The sequence below is a fragment of the Falco biarmicus genome, chromosome 8, assembly GCF_023638135.1.
Source record: "Falco biarmicus isolate bFalBia1 chromosome 8, bFalBia1.pri, whole genome shotgun sequence".
NCBI classification, from domain to species: domain Eukaryota; kingdom Metazoa; phylum Chordata; class Aves; order Falconiformes; family Falconidae; genus Falco; species Falco biarmicus.
In genome coordinates this window covers 57,352,565-57,370,546 of record NC_079295.1, presented here as the reverse complement: position 1 = coordinate 57,370,546, position 17,982 = coordinate 57,352,565, and the positions used below count along the sequence as shown (strand labels likewise).

The 17,982-nt window shown below is 42.6% G+C and overlaps 1 protein-coding gene across 1 annotated transcript; it reads right to left on the bottom strand.

The window, feature by feature from the left end:
• Positions 1-7,361: 7,361 nt before the first annotated feature.
• Positions 7,362-17,941, bottom strand: SOX30 (SRY-box transcription factor 30). The gene is made up of 5 exons (XM_056348057.1): positions 17,220-17,941; positions 15,728-15,967; positions 14,279-14,458; positions 10,635-11,115; positions 7,362-8,624 (listed from the first exon to the last, which is right to left on the bottom strand). The coding sequence occupies exons 1-5, from the start codon at positions 17,806-17,808 to the stop codon at positions 8,249-8,251; spliced, it is 1,866 nt and encodes a 621-aa protein (XP_056204032.1). The 5' UTR covers positions 17,809-17,941; the 3' UTR covers positions 7,362-8,248.
• Between the last annotated feature and the right edge of the window lie 41 nt (positions 17,942-17,982).

Genomic DNA, 17,982 nt, shown 5'->3' with positions numbered 1-17,982 from the left:
AGTAGTTGGTACAGTACACAGTCCCCCTTGTGAAGCTAAAAGCATATCTAAAGCCATTCAATTTTGAATTGCAATCAATGTCAGCTAATGGTCTAACTGCCTGTTGTAAAGCCACCGTAGCACAAGCAGTTTCATTCCCACTTTTTTCTATGATTGCAGATACTTACAATAGATTTTTCTAATTCAATTACTCCTAGCCACAGAAGGAACCACCAAGCAAAAGAGTGGAAAGTTATACATCTCTCAGTGGATTATGGCCTCTTTTACATCTCTGGAAATAGGTTCTCAACCAGGCTTTAGAATGTGATTTTCACATTACTGTAATGCTCAGAACTAGTGCTCCTAATGTACATATTCCTGCCCAATTCTTTGGTAAAATTTTTCTAGCCTTTTTCCCGACAAAGCCAATACCAGCCTTTTCCTTCAGGAACAGGCCAGGAATTTTGAAAATCCCCTCCCCAATTAGCTTGAAGTGGACATTCTGGTCCCATGGACTTAAAAGACTGTCCTGGTTCCCTTTATGTGTTGGTAACATCAAGTAAAAGAGGACCGTTACCCCTTGTAGTTCATTCATTTCTAATTCTAAAAAGTCTGTATACTTGTGAAGATATAATAACATTGTTATTATTACTAATAATACAAAATACAATAAATTTTTCTCCCTGTACACAATCCAAATAAACCACTGATCTCCAATTAGTTCAGGTACAGTTCATTAACTCCGTATTAATTTCAAAGATCCAGTCTCTCTTGACTTCCACTCTTCTAGAGGGGCACTCTTCACTGGAGTATAGTGAATCCAAGAGTTTATTCCTTTTACCTTGACTGTGTGGATGTGATTATTAATACCAAATATAGTCCTTTCCAGCGTTCTTTCAGAGGTTCATCATTCCAGGTTCTGATACAAACCAGATCTCCTGGCTGGGAGGTATGTACTGGGGCGTCCAGAGGTACAGGTGCTCTTTTGTTCAGGTACCACAGCATACCTTGCTTTCCACTGCCCGTTGTCCATAAACTGCTTCCATCAGTGAAGAATTCCCCGTCTGGATTCTCTAAGGGTCTATCTTTCAGATCCAGTTGGCTGGAATACACCTGTTATATGACATGTAGACAGTCATGTTCCAGTTCATCATTTTCATTAACGGGAAATAGGGTGGCAGGATCCAGGATGGAAGTCACTTTCAAAGTGACATCACCTTGTTCAATCAAGGATGCCTGATACCAAATCAATCTGTTCGGGGACAACCAGCAATGGCCCTTCTGCTCCAGTACCGCCAGAACAAGCATGAGGCACAAAAACAATAATAGGTTGTCCCAAAGTCAATTTTCAAACTTCTGTAATTAATAAGACCGTTGCCACCACTGCTCTGAGGCGTGCTGGCCATCCCTTGCTCACTTCAACTAATCACTTAGGGAAGTATGCCACGGCCTTTTCCAGTCTCCAGGGACTGAAGTTAACAACTCCTAAGGCCACATGTTGTTCTTCATACACATGTAAAGTGCAAAGCTTACCCAGGTCTGGCAATGCCAGAGCAGGGGCCCTCATAAGTTCCAATTTTGTAGCGTCAAAGCTTTTACAACACTCAGGGGTCCATTCAAGAATTTCTTCAGGCCCTTTGGCAGCAGCATCTGAGGGCTTAGCAAATAAACTGAAGTTTGGTATCCACAGGCGACACCACCCGGCCATTCCTAAAAATCCTCTGAATTCTTTGATTTTGGAGGGGCTATGCAGCATATTGCCTCTTTTCATTCTGTTCCTAATGTTCCCTTGCCCTAAGAAATCTCAAAACCCAGTTATTCTACAGTCAGCTGAGAAATTTGTGCTTTTTCCCATGATACCAGTACCCAGCAAGTGCTTAGACATTCAGTAAGCTGATGGTGGCTGCCTGACATTCCTGTTTTGTCACGGCTCCCAGTAGGCTATCATCTACATATTGAGCAAGGTAATCAAAGAATTTTTGCCTTGCCAATCTTTGCCCAATCCATTACCAAACAAAGCAGGGCTGTCATTGAATGCCTGGGGTAACACCGTCCAGTAGAGTTGAACTTTTTGTCCCATTGTTGGGTTTTCCCATCCAAACATAAAAAGTTTTTAACTCTCCTCCAGGGGTATGTAAAAGAAGGCATCTTTGAAATCTAATACTGAAAAACAGACATTGTTTTTAGATAAAGATGATAATGAGGTATAGGGGTTCGGAACCACAGGATGTACATCAACTGATGCTGATGTACATTTGATTAATTTCTCTCAAATATTACACCAATACGTAATCTTGAGTCTGGGATTTCTTAACTGGTAAGATTGGGGCATTATATTCAGATTGACACTCCTTCAATAGTCCACATTGAATAAAATAATTTATTAGTGGTTCTAAACCCATCTGAGCTTCTAACTTAATAGGATATCGCTGTTTTTCTTACTGGTTGTCCTCTGAGTTTTAATTCAACCTTCGCTGGTACTGCATTCTTTGCTCTTCTAGGTTCTGTTGGTTGCCCATACAGTGGGTATTACAGCATCCAAAGTTTTCTCTGGGATGTTTACATCTCCCCATTGTTTCTTCATTAATAACCAAATCTGAGCCTTCCAAGCTGTTTCCTTTGGCAGGTATAGCTGTAATCTCTTATCAGAGAGTTATTTGTGCTCTTAATTTACACAGCAGATCTTGCCCTGAGAGGGCTAAGGGATATTCTGGCATGTAGAGGAATTTGCAAGTTAAGAGTTTTACTTCAAATTTTACATTCCATTGGTTTTAAAAATCATTTCAAATCTCGCTTCCCTGTGACCCCCCATGAGTGGCACACAGCTGTTACTTGAAGGACCCTTACAACCAGTCACGACTGAATATGTCGCTCCTGTATCCACCAAGGAATCAACAGTTTTGTTCCCCAGCTGAACTGGAATCAGATCAGCTTCAGGGGTCATCCCTTCTTGGGGAATTGTTCTTCTTTTTGGGCACTCATTTTTCCAGTGTCCCTCTCCTTTACTTACAATAGGCACATTGATTCAGCCCTACGGAATTTTCTAAAACCAGTTCAGAATTCCAGCCCTGGCCTCCGTCTCTACTTTGGATATTTCCTCAATAATACCCTCACCTCTTCCCTTGCCTCTCACAGAATTCCCAGCAATTATGGCCGCTAACAAATTAGCCTTCATTTTATGATCTTTTAGTCTTTCTTTCTTCTCTACTTCATCTCGATTATTATATACTTCATAGGTTGTTTTTATCAATTGAAAGATTGTCATTCCTCCTACCCCTCCTATTTTCTGTATCTTTTTTCTTGTATCTGAAGTTGATAAGCTGATTGTTCAATAAAAAAACATATTAAACATTCTCCTATTAGTTTCATCTTCATGTTCTAAATCAGTCCTTTTTCTAGCTGCTTCACACCACCTCTTGTAAAATGCTGAGGGATTCTCATCATTTCCTTGTCTAACTTCACGTAACTTCGACACTTTCTTTGATTTCGGGACCCCATGTTGTATACCATATTAAATCAATTGCTGATACTGTTTAATCATTCCTCTCCCAGCACCAGTATTTGGGTCCCATTCTGGATCAGTTTTAGGCATAAATCTAGCAGGGTCATCATTAGCATTTCGCCTCTGAGTGTCTTGTTCAGCCTTTTCCAAAACCAACCGCTTTTCTTGTGTAGTAAAAAGAGTGTTTAACAGTGTTTTCATGCCACTCCAGACGGGATTATGATTCAACACAATTCATTCCCCTGATACATCTTGTGTGGATTATTGCTGTATGATCCCATTGATTGTTTCCAATTGAGTGAGTCTGAGCTGGTAAACGGGACGTGCCCAAACACCAGCAAACCTTCAACTGCCACTGCCGGCCGGAGCGGTGCCTGTAGCACCGGCGGCTGAGCCCAAGCTCTGCCTGAAACGGGAGAGAAATTTCCCCCTTCCATTTGAGGAGATGGCTCATCCGAATTAGTACTAGCCTCTTCTTGGCTGAGCAGCAGTACTGACACTTGTACATCCTCCGGCTCCTCGTTTCTCTTAATACAGCCCTTCCCAATACCACCAGCCTAACAGCACCTCTGCATCTTCAGTTCACTTTCAGCCAACGCATTGGTACCACTCGGATTGCTCTGTAACAATTTACATTTCTTTCTTATGTCATAATTATCCCACAATGCAAAGAACAAATCATCCTTCAAATCAGTACTTCATCCCAGTTACCCACTCTCCTACAGAAAATTATTAAACACAATATTAGTATTCTAATTTGAAGTCCTATTTTCCAGCCATTTCTCACCACCACCCAACTTACACTCTGGCCACCACTTATTACAGGAGCTGTGTAATTTTCTTTTAGTTAAGGGTCCCCCACCGAAACAGTTCCAGTTTTTCAGGATGCATCCTAAAGGCATGCAAAGAGGTATCTCGGTGGAGCAGGTGGAACCTATATTACTTCCCAGGAAAGAAAAAAAAAAAAAAGTCTTTACCAGGACTTCGTGTACTCAGCAAACGGATCCTCGGGACTGAGCCAACCTGACACCCAGAGCAGCACCCAGATGCTGGGTCCACCCCATGCACCACTCCGGGCAAACCTGCTCCCACCCAGGTGGCCAGGGAGGGCTGTGTCACTGGCCCAGCTCACCACCCACTGTGTCCCACCAGCCCCCGCCCAGAGCCTGGGCACTGCTCACCGCGTGTCACACCGGACAGACATCCCATACACGTCGAAAAAGCACTTGCGATTCTGTCTGGTCACACTTAATTCTCACTGGGTCTTATAAGCCTCGCTCCATTGAAAGGTACCGTGGGCTGGGGGGTTTCCCACAGTCTGTGGGGAGGGGGCTGTGTTAGTAGGGGGCTTTCCCAGCTGGAGGGTGGATCTCTCAGTGTGCTCATGAGGATGGTTCACACACAGTTCAAGTAATTTTCTGCTTGGTCTCATTAACCATTTGGTTCTCCTTGAGATTGTCTTGTTACCTCTTAGCTTGAGGTATTTATGGTGTCTATTCCTTCTCCCAAGGCTGTGTTCTGTTAACTGTAACATCCTCCTTTTTTCAAGTTCCCTCATTTTTCATTATAGATATTTACATATTTTGTCTAAATTTCAAGTTAAATAACAGACTGACCTTCCATTAACTACCGACCCACCAACTGGTCAGCTACAGCACTACTGAATGTCTTTAGATTTTTAGAGCAGCAGGAACAAAAGAAACTGGAAAATCTGCACCTCATTTGTTTTTCAAGCTGAGAAGCATGCAAGGTGGGTTTTAATGTAGATTAAGGCAAACAGCAAAGAAAGAAAAAGTATCGCAAGAGTAGAATACACCTGTCTCATGTCCCAAGCGCCCTCTGTCCCGTCGAGCGGTGGGCTTGCAGGAGGGCACACGCTGGCCAAGGGGCTGACGGGCCCTGCCTGTGACCCACTCAGGGAGGGCTCAGCCCTACATTTTGTTTCCCATTAATATTCAGGATGTCTTAAACCTGTTTTCTCTTCTACTGGCTTTAGTGGTATATTGTCACCATGTACTGTTCATTTCAGTATAATTACTGTGGACTGTTTGTTTCAGTATAATTATTATGGATAATTGCTATCAAGCAGTAGTTGTGCAACATTAGATTGTTAAGGGAGGGTTAATCAGTAATTCCAAGACAGATCTAAACCAAAAGATCTTCTTGCAAAGCTGGATCTGAAATCAAAATTGCCAAAAGATGTTGAACTGTGGTCAAGACAAGTCCACATAGGGGAAGATAACTGAGGTTCAGTTCTCGATCAGCAGTAACTAGAGTGTCAACTGTTGTTTGAGACCTCCAGAATTTTTCTAAAATACCTGTAAGGAGCATGCGTGATGCTTAATTAATATAGTACTGCCTATTGAATGCATATGTATGATTTTTCTGAGAAATCTAATGTATAAACGTATGTATGGTCTATATAATCTCGTCAAAACGTAACATACGGTATGCACGTTAGGTGGAAAGATCCCCCGTGCACCCAGCACAGCAATAAAGGAATGCCTGCTTCTTAATGCTGCCTTGGTGTTAAGGAGTTTTCTTATTCCCAATTTCAGTGACAGTATTAAACAGAACAGGTATCTACTGAGGGTATAATACTGTGTTTTCCTACATGAACAGCAAAGGTCCCGTTAGCAGATGGATCCTGTGCAGCAAATGCTGAATCCCTGGACCCACTGAAGCTCACTCTGATCTATCAGCACAACAAGCTCAGGGTACATACAACGAGGCAGCCCTGAGGCACCTCCCTTCAAACTTATAGGTATATGTATATAACGTATAGAAGGAAGTAAATTTGTAGTACCCATGGCAAGCACCCATTCTAGATTCCGGTGCATTGAAATATGTCTTACACCTGAGTTCACAGTGTGTAAAAAGAAAATTGGATTGGAGAAGAAGAAAGTTAGAGCTGGAGAATAATCCCACAAACAGCTGTTTTATACCCTAAAAGATAATTGTGTAGGAATTAGCACATTTGCCCACATGCATTCCTGCAGGCCAGATCAGCTTTCAGTAAGAAGATAATTTAGAAATAAACAGGCATTTTATACTATTTATAAGACTTTCCTCTTAAGGATCCATCTGCACTGCAGATGCAGTGGGAGCAGGGGCCTATTTACAACACAATTGCAATGTGTAGTAGGGTAGACAGGATTTACTCATGCTTTTGTGTTCCTTAACTACAAAATGTGTTCTTTAACTACAAAAAAGTAGTTCTCAAATGAGAGGTTTTGATCTTGGACTTGGAAAATGGAGTTATGAGCCCACAGAAGCAGAAAAGCATAATAAAAATGTTGATATGAGACTGAAAACTTAAAATGCAAAGATTCCAGAGTATATCTACTCTACACTGGCTTAGGATTTTTTGAGGCTTAAGGAGATTTCATTCGTACCTGTCTTTATCAATAATGTAGTCTCAACGGACATCGGGGGCCGAAGCCTCGGGTTTGAGAGGACACTTGGGGTCCAACAGATAACCCGTAAAATACAGGATGTCCTACACGAGACGGTTGATGTAGCTTCCTCTGAATCATTCCTCAGCATCCTCTGGCAGCCCAGCACGGACTGACTTCTCTGCCCGTGGTTTTCAGTTCTTCCCGTATTCTTGTGGTAGCTGGATTTACATAATGATAAATATTAAGACACACTTACGTATATACACACACTAGTATTAATAGCCCAAATTGTGTGAAAAAGTTACTTCAGCTTGTCATTCTAGGCATATGCAGTTTAGCTGCGCAGGAAGTCTCTGAATTACACAAATTAGGATTTGGCTGTCCCCACTCAGTTCCAAGGCTTTGGTTTAAAATGAAACACTAGGGATACATTGTTCAGATTAGTTTATTCAAATACAACAGCAAAATAACAGGATTCCCGGAGGAAAATAACCATCTATTCCACAAAGCAAGGGAGAAAGAAAAAAAAGTTACTAACATGAATTACAAAGTTTGGCCAAAAAGTTTTGAATTTCATTACTCTCCAAGTTCAGCACAGATACTCTCTCCATTAAAAGCCTTTGTTATTCTTCAGAGAATTTGGTAGTCTCTGGAGAATTCCTTACAATATAACTATGCTCAGGGATCAAGTCACAGCCCACTAGTGTAAGTCACAGGGCCAGATGCCATCCATTTTCCTCTCTCTGGGTGCTACCATGCCTCGCCATACCTTCTGAACAATCCCCCTTTTATTAATGGAACTGGTTGCAGACCAAGATATTACTGAAACTGATCTAAGTTTTCAATGTGTGATACAACAGTTGTACCACAAATACAGACTACAGTTAAGAATAACCACATTAAAACTGTCTCATCAAAGAAAAAATACAAAGCATTGCTGAATCATTCTTGACTTCACTCTCCAGGCCTTAAAATATTTTACTGCAGTAAGAATTATATTAAAGTCATAAACCAGAATTATTTCACTTGCTAAAACTCCTAAGTAATACCTACAGAATTATGACAAATACCATCAGAATGCCTATTTGGGCATTAAAAGGATGCACTTAAATACATCTCTCCTCAGGAAAGCACATTATCACATGCTTAAGGCTAAATTCCTGTGTTAAGTGCTTTTCTGACCCAAACAATGCCCTGATGAAGCAGGAAAAATTCCAGAGGCTTTTGACCTCCCCAGATCTGCCTGCAATCTCTTAAAATACTAGCAGATCATCAAACTCTTCAAAGTTACCGTTTTCCATTGAACATACTGACTGAAAACATTTCTTGCCCACTCTCTATTTCTCTGGATTATAATTCGTTTTAAAAATTACAATGCTTGCAACAACTTTACTTCTTCTTCCTCATCGGTGTCAGTTACATTGACTATGCGGCTGGTGGAGGGAGTAGGTGGCCTGTATGGTGATAAAACCTCCCTCACTACGTCAACATCCAGTTGTTGTAGGGGGCTTAAATACTGCTCCTGGTTGTAGCTGCTGTGACAGGGCGCTACTTGAAGGCTCTCAGAGCTGCGTTGGTTCTGACGTGTACTTTCTTCTGGGGATTGCTTGAAAGGATAGCCTTCATCCATAGCAGAAAACATCACCTCCTGTCTTTGGTACCTATTTTTATAAAAGCCAAAGCATTCAGGCACTGAGCTGGAGAAATTCCCACAGGCAAATGGAGGTCGGCTGAATGGGCATATGCTGCAGTTAAAAGAGATCGAAAGTTGGCTTTCAGAAATGCACATTGCCTGGACTTCCATTCAACTAAAAAAAAGCAGAATTACATCAATTTTCTATGCTAGTCAGCTTATCCTGCTGGAATATTCAAAACATGCATACTTTAAACCATGCCTAATTTCAACACTAGGGTCCTAACAAGAGTCATGCACAGATTCCATGTCTCTGCATACGCAGCTCTTCATGCTAGCTACATGCTTGACATTGCTTTGAAAACGAACACACAAACCCATGGTATTTATCAATGAAATAGCATCATGGATAAGCCAGCATCTGATAAGCCTGCAGTATGTTAACCAATGTACTTCAAAATAGTAAAACAAAGCATCAAAACTCAGTTTGTGTTATTTCTGTATGCCAAAATTTGTGACAGAGCTGGGATAAACGCTCTTATTTAGTCTTTTGAGTGAACCCTTGCATCTGTTACGTTACCAAACAGGAAACTGACAGAAGAATCCTTGTGCCAAATATGTGGTTGTCAATGTTACTATTTAAAGAATATACAGTGATACATTTTTAACAAGCAACCACATAGTAGATTGCAGAAAATTACTATGTCAAATGTAACTGTATTCCTCCAGTGTCAGAAGTCTGAATTTTTATTCTGATGCGGAGTGGCACACATATTGTAATTTGCACAATGTTACAGAAATTCACTACATTGTTAACAAAACAGCATATGAAGAAGTAATAGAGCTCTATATTGCAGACATTATAAAGACATTAATACAATGTCTATTGAGGTTTCAAGGAAACTATTCATCTTTCCAATCTAATATTTAAATTTTTAGTGCATAAATCTGCATGCATATATTTTTTACTGCCAGTGCTACTCAGAAATTCTGATTCTTGTATACAATAAATAAATTTATAGGAATACGAACTTACAGCTCATTGCATTATAAAGATCCTGGCATTAGCAAAGCTGGCAGCCTTCAGAAGTTCATTAATGTGTAAACTCAGAACAGTCTTTTATGGTACAAAACACTCCTCTCCCTCAGAGGCCTCACAAAATGGTCTAATTGCAGAGACCAAGGGCTAAGAAAAGTTCACCTTTAGCAATTTTGGGAATGTGTCCTCTGTTTCTTTAAAGGACCTCAAAAATAGAAATGTCTTGTATTGTGCTTACCAGCTCATAAAGTTCTTTTTAGTTTGATGGGTCATCAACAGCCCTAATTAATGACTGGATAGTCTTATCACCATAGGAACATAATGGTTGCTGCTATTAGTAGGAATGAGCAGTGTATAAATGGGTGGAATTTAAGTCTAATAGTCATAATAATTTGTCATGTTAGATATTGCACAGTCATGAAAGAAAAATGATGCCTTACAAAGAACAAGCCTCAGTAGGCCATCAGATGACTTGCATTTGAGCAGCACACCTGCTGCTGGGAGGGCACTGGTGCTTTCTGTGCATGTTTAGCTTAGGAAATACCCATGGGATATTGCATTTGTTAGCCTGTGAATTCTTTGATCAAGCAATCTCTGATTGACTGCTCAGAGACTGCTGAGGAAAAACCAGGAACTGCTACTTACATATGAATTGTGAAGACATTTCCCACCAGGTTGGATTTCAGAAATATTGGTAGTTATGATAGCTGCGATCATAGTACCCAGGAGACATCTCACACACCTACTTTAATTCTATCCGATCATTTTCAAAATATATTTACACTATCTCTACCTAATGTTTTTCTGTGGAAATCAACTGCACTTAGATGCATAAAGTGGAAAGATGATACTTCTATTTACTGTGGGCTTGGGAGTGCCAATTACTGCAATAATACTATGGAGCCTTCAATAACTGGGCATGTATTACGAGCAGCCTCAGGCCAGCAGGTCCCATCACACAAGAGCTGTAGGAAGGGAAGAGCACCTTTCCTTCTGAATACTCCATCTGTTTTCTGCAAGTCAAAAGACTCTCTGCCTTTTAGCACTTGTTCTTACTGGTATTGAAATAAAGGGTTTCATTACCTTGAGGGGAAATACTGCGGTCCAGGTACAAAGTAACGGTGGTAAAACGAAAACTGAGGAGGCATTCCAAATAGACTGGCTGGCTGATGGGTGCGAGGAGGCTCACAGAGCTGTGAGTGAAGAAAAGGGGCAGTTTGGGGAAGAGGTATCCCTCTAGGAAAAACAGAAACCCCTGGGTACTCCTTTGGCAGCTCACTATTAGAGACAGAAATTCTGCCAATGGTGGCGGTTATGTTACTTGGGTTTCTGTTGAAAACTGGTGTAGGTCTTTTCAGAGAGCAATTGAGCCCAAATGATACATCAAGACCTGCTATCTGAGCAGGTTCAGCAATGTGCTGTGGTGAAATTACAGGGTGCAGGGGCAGAGCTGGAAGTGGAACAGCCACTGATGCAATGCTTGCACTAGTAGTCTGGAAAAGAGTAATTGGACCAGCATGTTGAATGGAAGAAGCTGACAGACAGCTGGCAGACGGAGGCTCACCTTTAGGAAACAGAACAGTTACTTATCAAACACGAGAGATTTCATAAACAGCAGTGTAGCAAACAACACCCAGAGCCAGAACCGTTTCTCCCAAAACGCTTTCTAGCATTACTTCCCTGCAACTCAGTCATACACCACTTGGCCTGTATGTGTTCTGACAGATGGGTTTGCAGCCCACACATTCAAGCTTCCTTCTACAGAAATGCAAGGGTGAAAGAGGAAGGAATTGGCTGGCGAGTGTTGAGGCTGTGAGGCTGGTGAGGGCTGTATCTTGTCCTGATACGGCTACAGAATGGGGCTGGAAGATGCATTTAGTGCCTGAAGCTCAAAAGACCTTCCAAGTCTACTAGCTGAGTTGGAGTGAGACAAACTCTTAACAAAACTGTGTGGTGCCAAAGCAGCAGTGAGCAACAGAAGCAACAGTTCTAACACCCTACTCTCTGATATGTTTTCTTATTTGTTTCACCAATGAGTGTACTCACTAGCCAACTTCACTTTGAAATATTTTGCAGAACTTACACTTGAATGTACAGTCTCAAATAACACCTCATGTCAACAGGGCCGCCTTTATACAGAAAGATTTCAAAATACATTGCATAAGTATTTTCAAATCCCACTACCTAGTCTAAGAGTCTAAATTCTGAGTCAACAGCACGTAAATGCATCTAGACATTAACAGTTTGTATTTAAGAGTAATTTCAACCACAATAGGATAATAAATTCCAGAATAAAACATAGTGATACAAGAATATTTAATTTTTAAAAAGAGAGAAAACAGAAGAAATATATTAATATGTATAGTGGGGGAAAAAAAGAAAGAATTTGAAAAATGGAGGATGTTAGTTAATCCTTAGAAACAGTTAACAGCCTTGGGAGAAGGAATAGACACCATAAATACCTCAAGCTAAGAGGTAACAAGACAATCTCAAGGAGAACCAAATGGTTAATGAGACCAAGCAGAAAATTACTTGAACTATGTGTGAACCATCCTCCTGAGCACACTGAGAGATCCACCCTCCAGCTGGGAAAGCCCCCTACTAACACAGCCCCCTCCCCACAGAACATGAGCAGTGAAAAAAACCAAAACAAAAAAAACCCCAAAACACTGTATCTTTAAATGGAGATGAGGATCCTATGAACCTATGAGAATTAAGTGTGACCAAGTGGAATTGTCAACACTTGTTCAAAGTGTATAAAATGTTTTACCCTATGTTAAGAGGTGGGCTAGCTGTGTGGTGTTACCACCCAGCACCCGCCTCTGTGCAGACATTCAGTAAACAACTAGCTTGACTCTGTGTGTGGGTTGGCTCTTGAACACTGGGTGAAGAACCCAGATTTGGGATAACAATAGTAGCATCTGAGGACAATAAAACATTATAAAATACACCAGAGTAAGAAAACTAAGAATGTTCAGTCAATTTACAGAAGGATTTGAGAAAGGATCACATCACTAACTCTGAACTTCACCAGAACAAAGCTGAGCATTTTTTACATCTCCAAATATTACTGTTGCGGATTGTCTTTAAAACTTGCAGAAAGTTTGACTGAATCTTTCTATATTTTGTGAAACAGTCAGCTATAGGAACATCGTGATTTTTTAAGAGACCAGCCTCTATGTTACCATTATGTTAATACTTCCTAACCAGTGATGTAAGGGCTGCTGTGCTACTTGTCATTTGAGGCTGTGTTACTTGAAGTCCTTATTCTCTGGACCATAACCAGAGCACCTGGGTTCTATTGTGTATAGGATGAGTTATTGGACGACTTGGCAAGGTAGGTACCTGGCCATCCAACTTGGCAACAAAACTTACTTTTAAGGTGTCCCAAATTGAACTACCTTCACTGTAATAGTAAAGAACACACCCACAGGTCAGGAAGACCCTTGCCCAGGTGAAGACCCTTCCTCTGTGCAAGCGTAGTAACTGAAGAGGCTGACACAGCAGATATTATAATTATGTGCAAATTGCCAACCAATCATTGTAACTGGGAGGGTGCTACCTTGTAAATTTTGTGTATAAATGTAATGGTGAAATTGGTATAGGCATACTTGATTTGTGGAGATTCCACCAAGTACCCAGTGCTGCAATACAGAAGTGCCTGCTTATCTACTTCGTGTAGACAGGTTTTTTGTTCCCTGGCTAACACTACCACACAGTGTAAAGTCACTTCATTCTCTTGTCTCATTATAAAGAGAGCAGCCCATGTCAGTAATGCTTAAAGAGAAAAATGCCATTGCCTGGATCTAAACTATTTGTTGCTGAAATCCGCTGTCCATGCACTGACAGAGTCAGAGCTCTTTCACTACAAAATATGCAGGTCAGTTGTTACACCTGACTGAGGGCTCTCAGGCTGCACCCTATTTCACTGCCCATATTGGCTTCTTATAAAAAGGAGAAGCCTTCCAGGTTAGGTGCACCTTTTTAATGCATTCCTTATGTAACTATATTTTTGTTTGTATAAAAGCTCAGCTACATATGCTCAAACTGTGGGTATGTGCAAGTTCATAGCAACTACATATAGAACTCTTCCAGATGTGCATAGATACCCAAGTTACTCTTCATGGAAAATATGCAAATGAAAAACGTCTTGTTCAGATTCAGTGACTGCTTTAATATTGCAGCAAGCACTAACACTCTACTGACTTCCCTTCTGATGACCTTGTTGACAATTCTGTCCTGCTGTCTCTTGCAAGCAATCCAAGTTGCTGAGCATTTACTCTCAAGCAATGCTGCCCCAAGGGACACTAACGCCAGGGTGGAGGCGCCATGGACTAAGCTAAGGAGCTTTTTCAGGCTTGGTAGGGAGGGTTTGAGCACTGTGCAGTTAGAGCTGGTGAGGTAGGATGAATGTGAGGTGCAGACAGAACAAGAAAAAGAAACAGCTGTAGCTTAACAGGAAGCAATTGAGATCCAAAAAGATCAGGAGGTAGGAGGAGGGAACCAGGAACTACAAAGACAATACCAAGGATCTGTGGGAGAAGAATTTAAGAGGCTGAGGAAACAGTAGGTAGAGACCAAGAGGCAGAGGTGTGTTGCAGAGGACTGGTAGAAACAGTGATGTCAAGAAAGTGAGAAGTTGTTCTGACTGTACGCAGCGTATGTATAACTTTTACTATAGTAGGTAAATTGTGAATTTTTAAAATAATTAATTCCTGAAAACTCACAGGGTGGATGCCCAGTACTGTTCTTAACATTGGGGATGAATACAGAGAAAGCAGGTGACTGGAAGGGATAAATGCCACCTGGATTTGTAGTGACGATACTCTGAGAAGTGCTGGAAAATACAGTAGAAACGGGGAGTGGAAAACGCTTCCTTTTGCCTAGTCGTGGTTGATAAACCCAACCTGTCAGAGACGAAAAAAGATGCAGACATGTCAAACCAATGAGTTCAGCAACGGCACGTATAGTCAATGGCAGTACTCCATTTGTTTCAGCGAGCTAGCAAATCGGGCATTTCATCAGAGGTCGAAATAAAGTAGATGTATTTGGGCATAGTTTCTATGTTACTAAATAGTAACTGTGAGTGAAAGAAATACAGAACAGTGGGGGATGTGGCACAGCTGAGGAAAGCAGGTTAAGGGGAACATGACGCTGTACCATGGGCTTTCAGCGCAGAAATAAACCATGACTGTATTCAAAATGTGGGTCTTTCCTGATTGTTTCCTTAACCCCTTAAGTCTCACATATCCCCACAGGTTACAGGAGATAATGGAAAACACAACCCATTAGGAACCCTGTATAGATTTTGGAGGAGTGTGTTTGCCTTTGCCTTGCAAGATGTATAAATACGAAATTACACTGAGCAGCTCAGTTTCTTACACAGGCTAACTCTTAATGCAACTTTAAAGAAGATGCTTTTTTTCTTTTCTTCTTTGAAGGGTGCAATGAGAGAGGGAGAGTGCTGTCCTTCCTTTTCCTTGTTTATGACAGATTAGTCAGATTTTACCAGGATTAGCCATAATAATGAACTACAGGATTATGACAACAGAGAAAGGACCACAACACCTGGTATCTCATCAGCTTTTAAAAAGCATGTTCAAAGTACTTAGGCTCTGTTTTATTGAACTGCAGTGTTATGGAGAAAGGAGTTTGTGAAGGGTACAAATTTTTAACCCTTTTCACAAAAGGCTGAGAAACAACATCTTCCACACTGTTATTTGGGAATCCCAAGTCTACACACTGAAGAATCCCACAGAATACAATGCCATTTGTGCTTCCTATGGCATTTCCCTTTCCTGCTTTTAAGGAATGGATGTGTCACCACAGGCCACCTGGGCAGCTCTTTTTGGAGCATGTAAAATGATGCAGCAGGCCATGTTCACAATAAACTTGCTATCTGGCCAATAGACTAACGCATTCAGAAGAGCTGCTGCAGCTGTGGTGGTCTAAGACCATAAGAAACATTAGAGGCTATGAAGGATCAAACACCATTTTGGATGCTTTAAAAAAACTAATATGTTTTCAGGCACTAGAAGGCTGACAGAAGGACTGTGTGCTTGAAATTTTTGTAATTTTTTTCTGACTGTATTACTTGTTCTAATGAAAGAGATCGATTTTTTTTTTTTCAAAAACTCTTGCACTTCTAAAGCATTCAGGTAAATAAATATGTTTACCAGGAAATTCTTCTCTGTGCCTTTGTTGTATTTTATGAGCTTCATCATAATAGGGCTGCTTCTGCTCTTCAGTCAGTTTGCTCCACTCCAATCCAAGCTGAACACTGATTTCTGCATTATTGGCAGTTGGGTTAGCTTTTGCTAGGGCAGGCCGATGAATCCTAGCCCACACCATAAATGCGTTCATTGGACGCTTTACATGGCCACTTTTGTCCTTGCTAAATGGAGCATCTGGCATGCCTATGCAACAAATGAGGAAAGATGATCATCTTCCAGGCAATATATGGAATACAGGTTACATTCAATAGTACATCAAAAGGATATTTGGCAACAGTCAAAAGAATCACTAGAGCTTTGGAACACATAAAACTGGGTGCACATTTGGAGAGTAGTTCCTAGAAAAATAACTAAGGCTAAGGGAGTACCCTCCACTAACCTTCAGTGAACTGCTGCATAAGGAATCCTGCATAAGGAGTCATTTACCTAATCATTTACCTGGGGTTTGTTACTTTTTTTTTTTTTTTTTTTTTTAAAAAAAAGGCAGCATATGGGACTCCTAGCACACTGGTTTGCATTTCATTTGGCTAGATTGTTTTCTTAAGAATTTATGAACTTCTGAATTTATAACGTAAACACTGTATAGCATAGACCACCACTACAAATTTGTCATCACCACCAGAACTACGTACCCCAAGCCCTAGCGATGCAGGGACCAGATCTAATGATGGTATGGCAGGGACCTGTGCAGTCCCTGGCTTCTCAGCTGAGGTTGTTGCTGTTCTGGGGTTCTGGTTGGTGTCCCCCTGTCCCCCTTTTCTCAGATTTGAACACTCGTTTTGCTGGAGGAGCCTGTGTTACCAATGACTGCTAGATGATACTCAGCTTTGGCTCTTTGTAAACATGACAGCATTTAAATTGAGCTGGTGACAGGATGAACCCCAGGCCCCTCACAACTCGACTGATCCCTGAGAAAGCAGTTTCCTCTCTGGAAAAGCCTTCAAAATGAACTCCTTCACATTATCAATGAAGAACAAAAGTCTTCCAGTCTTCGAGACCTCACTTTTAAGTAATGAATTTTGAAAGCCTAGATCCCTTTCAAAAAAGTAAGCTTCTAATCCCGCTGTTCCAAAATGTTCCTCTTGTAATGTGTCCAGATTTTCTCAGAGAGGTGTATGAATGCTTCCCAGCTTTAAAAATCAAGCAGATCCCTGACCTTAAACTTGGAATCACAACCCAGTGCAACTCTGAACACTCTTATAAGGGGTTTAATGTAGTCAGGGAGCAAATGGACAAAACATTGACTTTAACAAACCCTAGAGAGCTCTCTGCTCCCATGCGTTTATGTCTCATGCTGAAGAAGAGCTGTACGAGCTGAGGTCCAGCCGAAGGGATGGTTTTCTGACAGAACCTTTGCACTACTAGTGTTCTGTCCGATAACCTGCCACCTGCGTGCCACTCGCCGAACCCCGGCGAGCTCTCATTAACACAATACCTGAATCGGAGGGCAGTACTGTGAAGGGAATATTTTTAGTTTCGATCTTTACTGAAGGCTCCGGTAAAGACTCTGTTTTGAGCGGCACTGGCTTCACCGGCAGCAGAGGGCCTTGTGTGCGGGCCCCCGGAGCCAAGGGCTGGCGCACACCCGCGACCTTCTGATCTCCAGGGGGGACCCCAAGCCCCTCACACGGCTGCACCCTGCGCTCATCGGTGCCGGCACGGGCAGGCCCGCACGGGGGGGCAGCGGGGCCAGCGCCCGCTCCTGCCCTCACCCCGCGGGGCTCAAGGGCCACGTCGGGCGGCTCCACCTTGACAGCAACGGCTTCCCGCGGCTCCTTCCCACCGCCGCCTCGCTCACGGGCCATTTCTCTCCGGACGGAGCCGAGGGCCTCCCGACCCTCCCAGGGCGCCGGGAAGCACCTCAGCCCGCCCCCCGCCTCCCCCGGCTCGGGCTCCTCCACTTTGATGTGCGGCACCCTGGGGGGACCCTGCGCCTCCCCCTGCGGCCGGGGCGGCGGGGGGCGCCGGCGGGGCCCCGGGGCAGCCCTGGGGCGGAGCGGGGGCTCCCTCAGCCACCGCTCCATCCCGCCGCGGCCGTTTGCCGCCTGCGGGCGTTGGACCAACGCTCGCCGCGGCCCCGCGCCGCCGGCACCCGACACCGGGCGCGCACCGAGCACTCTCGCCCCGGCCACGCAGTGCGGGCGCCACGGCGAGCGGCGGCGGCGCGGTCCGGCCCGGCCAGGCCACGCCCCACCCGA

Excerpts from the sequence above, each read along its gene's own strand:
- SOX30 (XM_056348057.1), bottom strand. The coding sequence starts at position 17,808 with ATGGAGCGGTGGCTGAGGGAGCCCCCGCTCCGCCCCAGGGCTGCCCCG. Across the intron at positions 14,459-15,727 it reads GCACAGAGAAGAATTTCCTG|GTTGGGTTTATCAACCACGA; the intron begins GTAAACATATTT and ends CGTCTCTGACAG. Across the intron at positions 11,116-14,278 it reads CAGTACTGGGCATCCACCCT|GTGAGCCTCCGTCTGCCAGC; the intron begins GTGAGTTTTCAG and ends TGTTTCCTAAAG.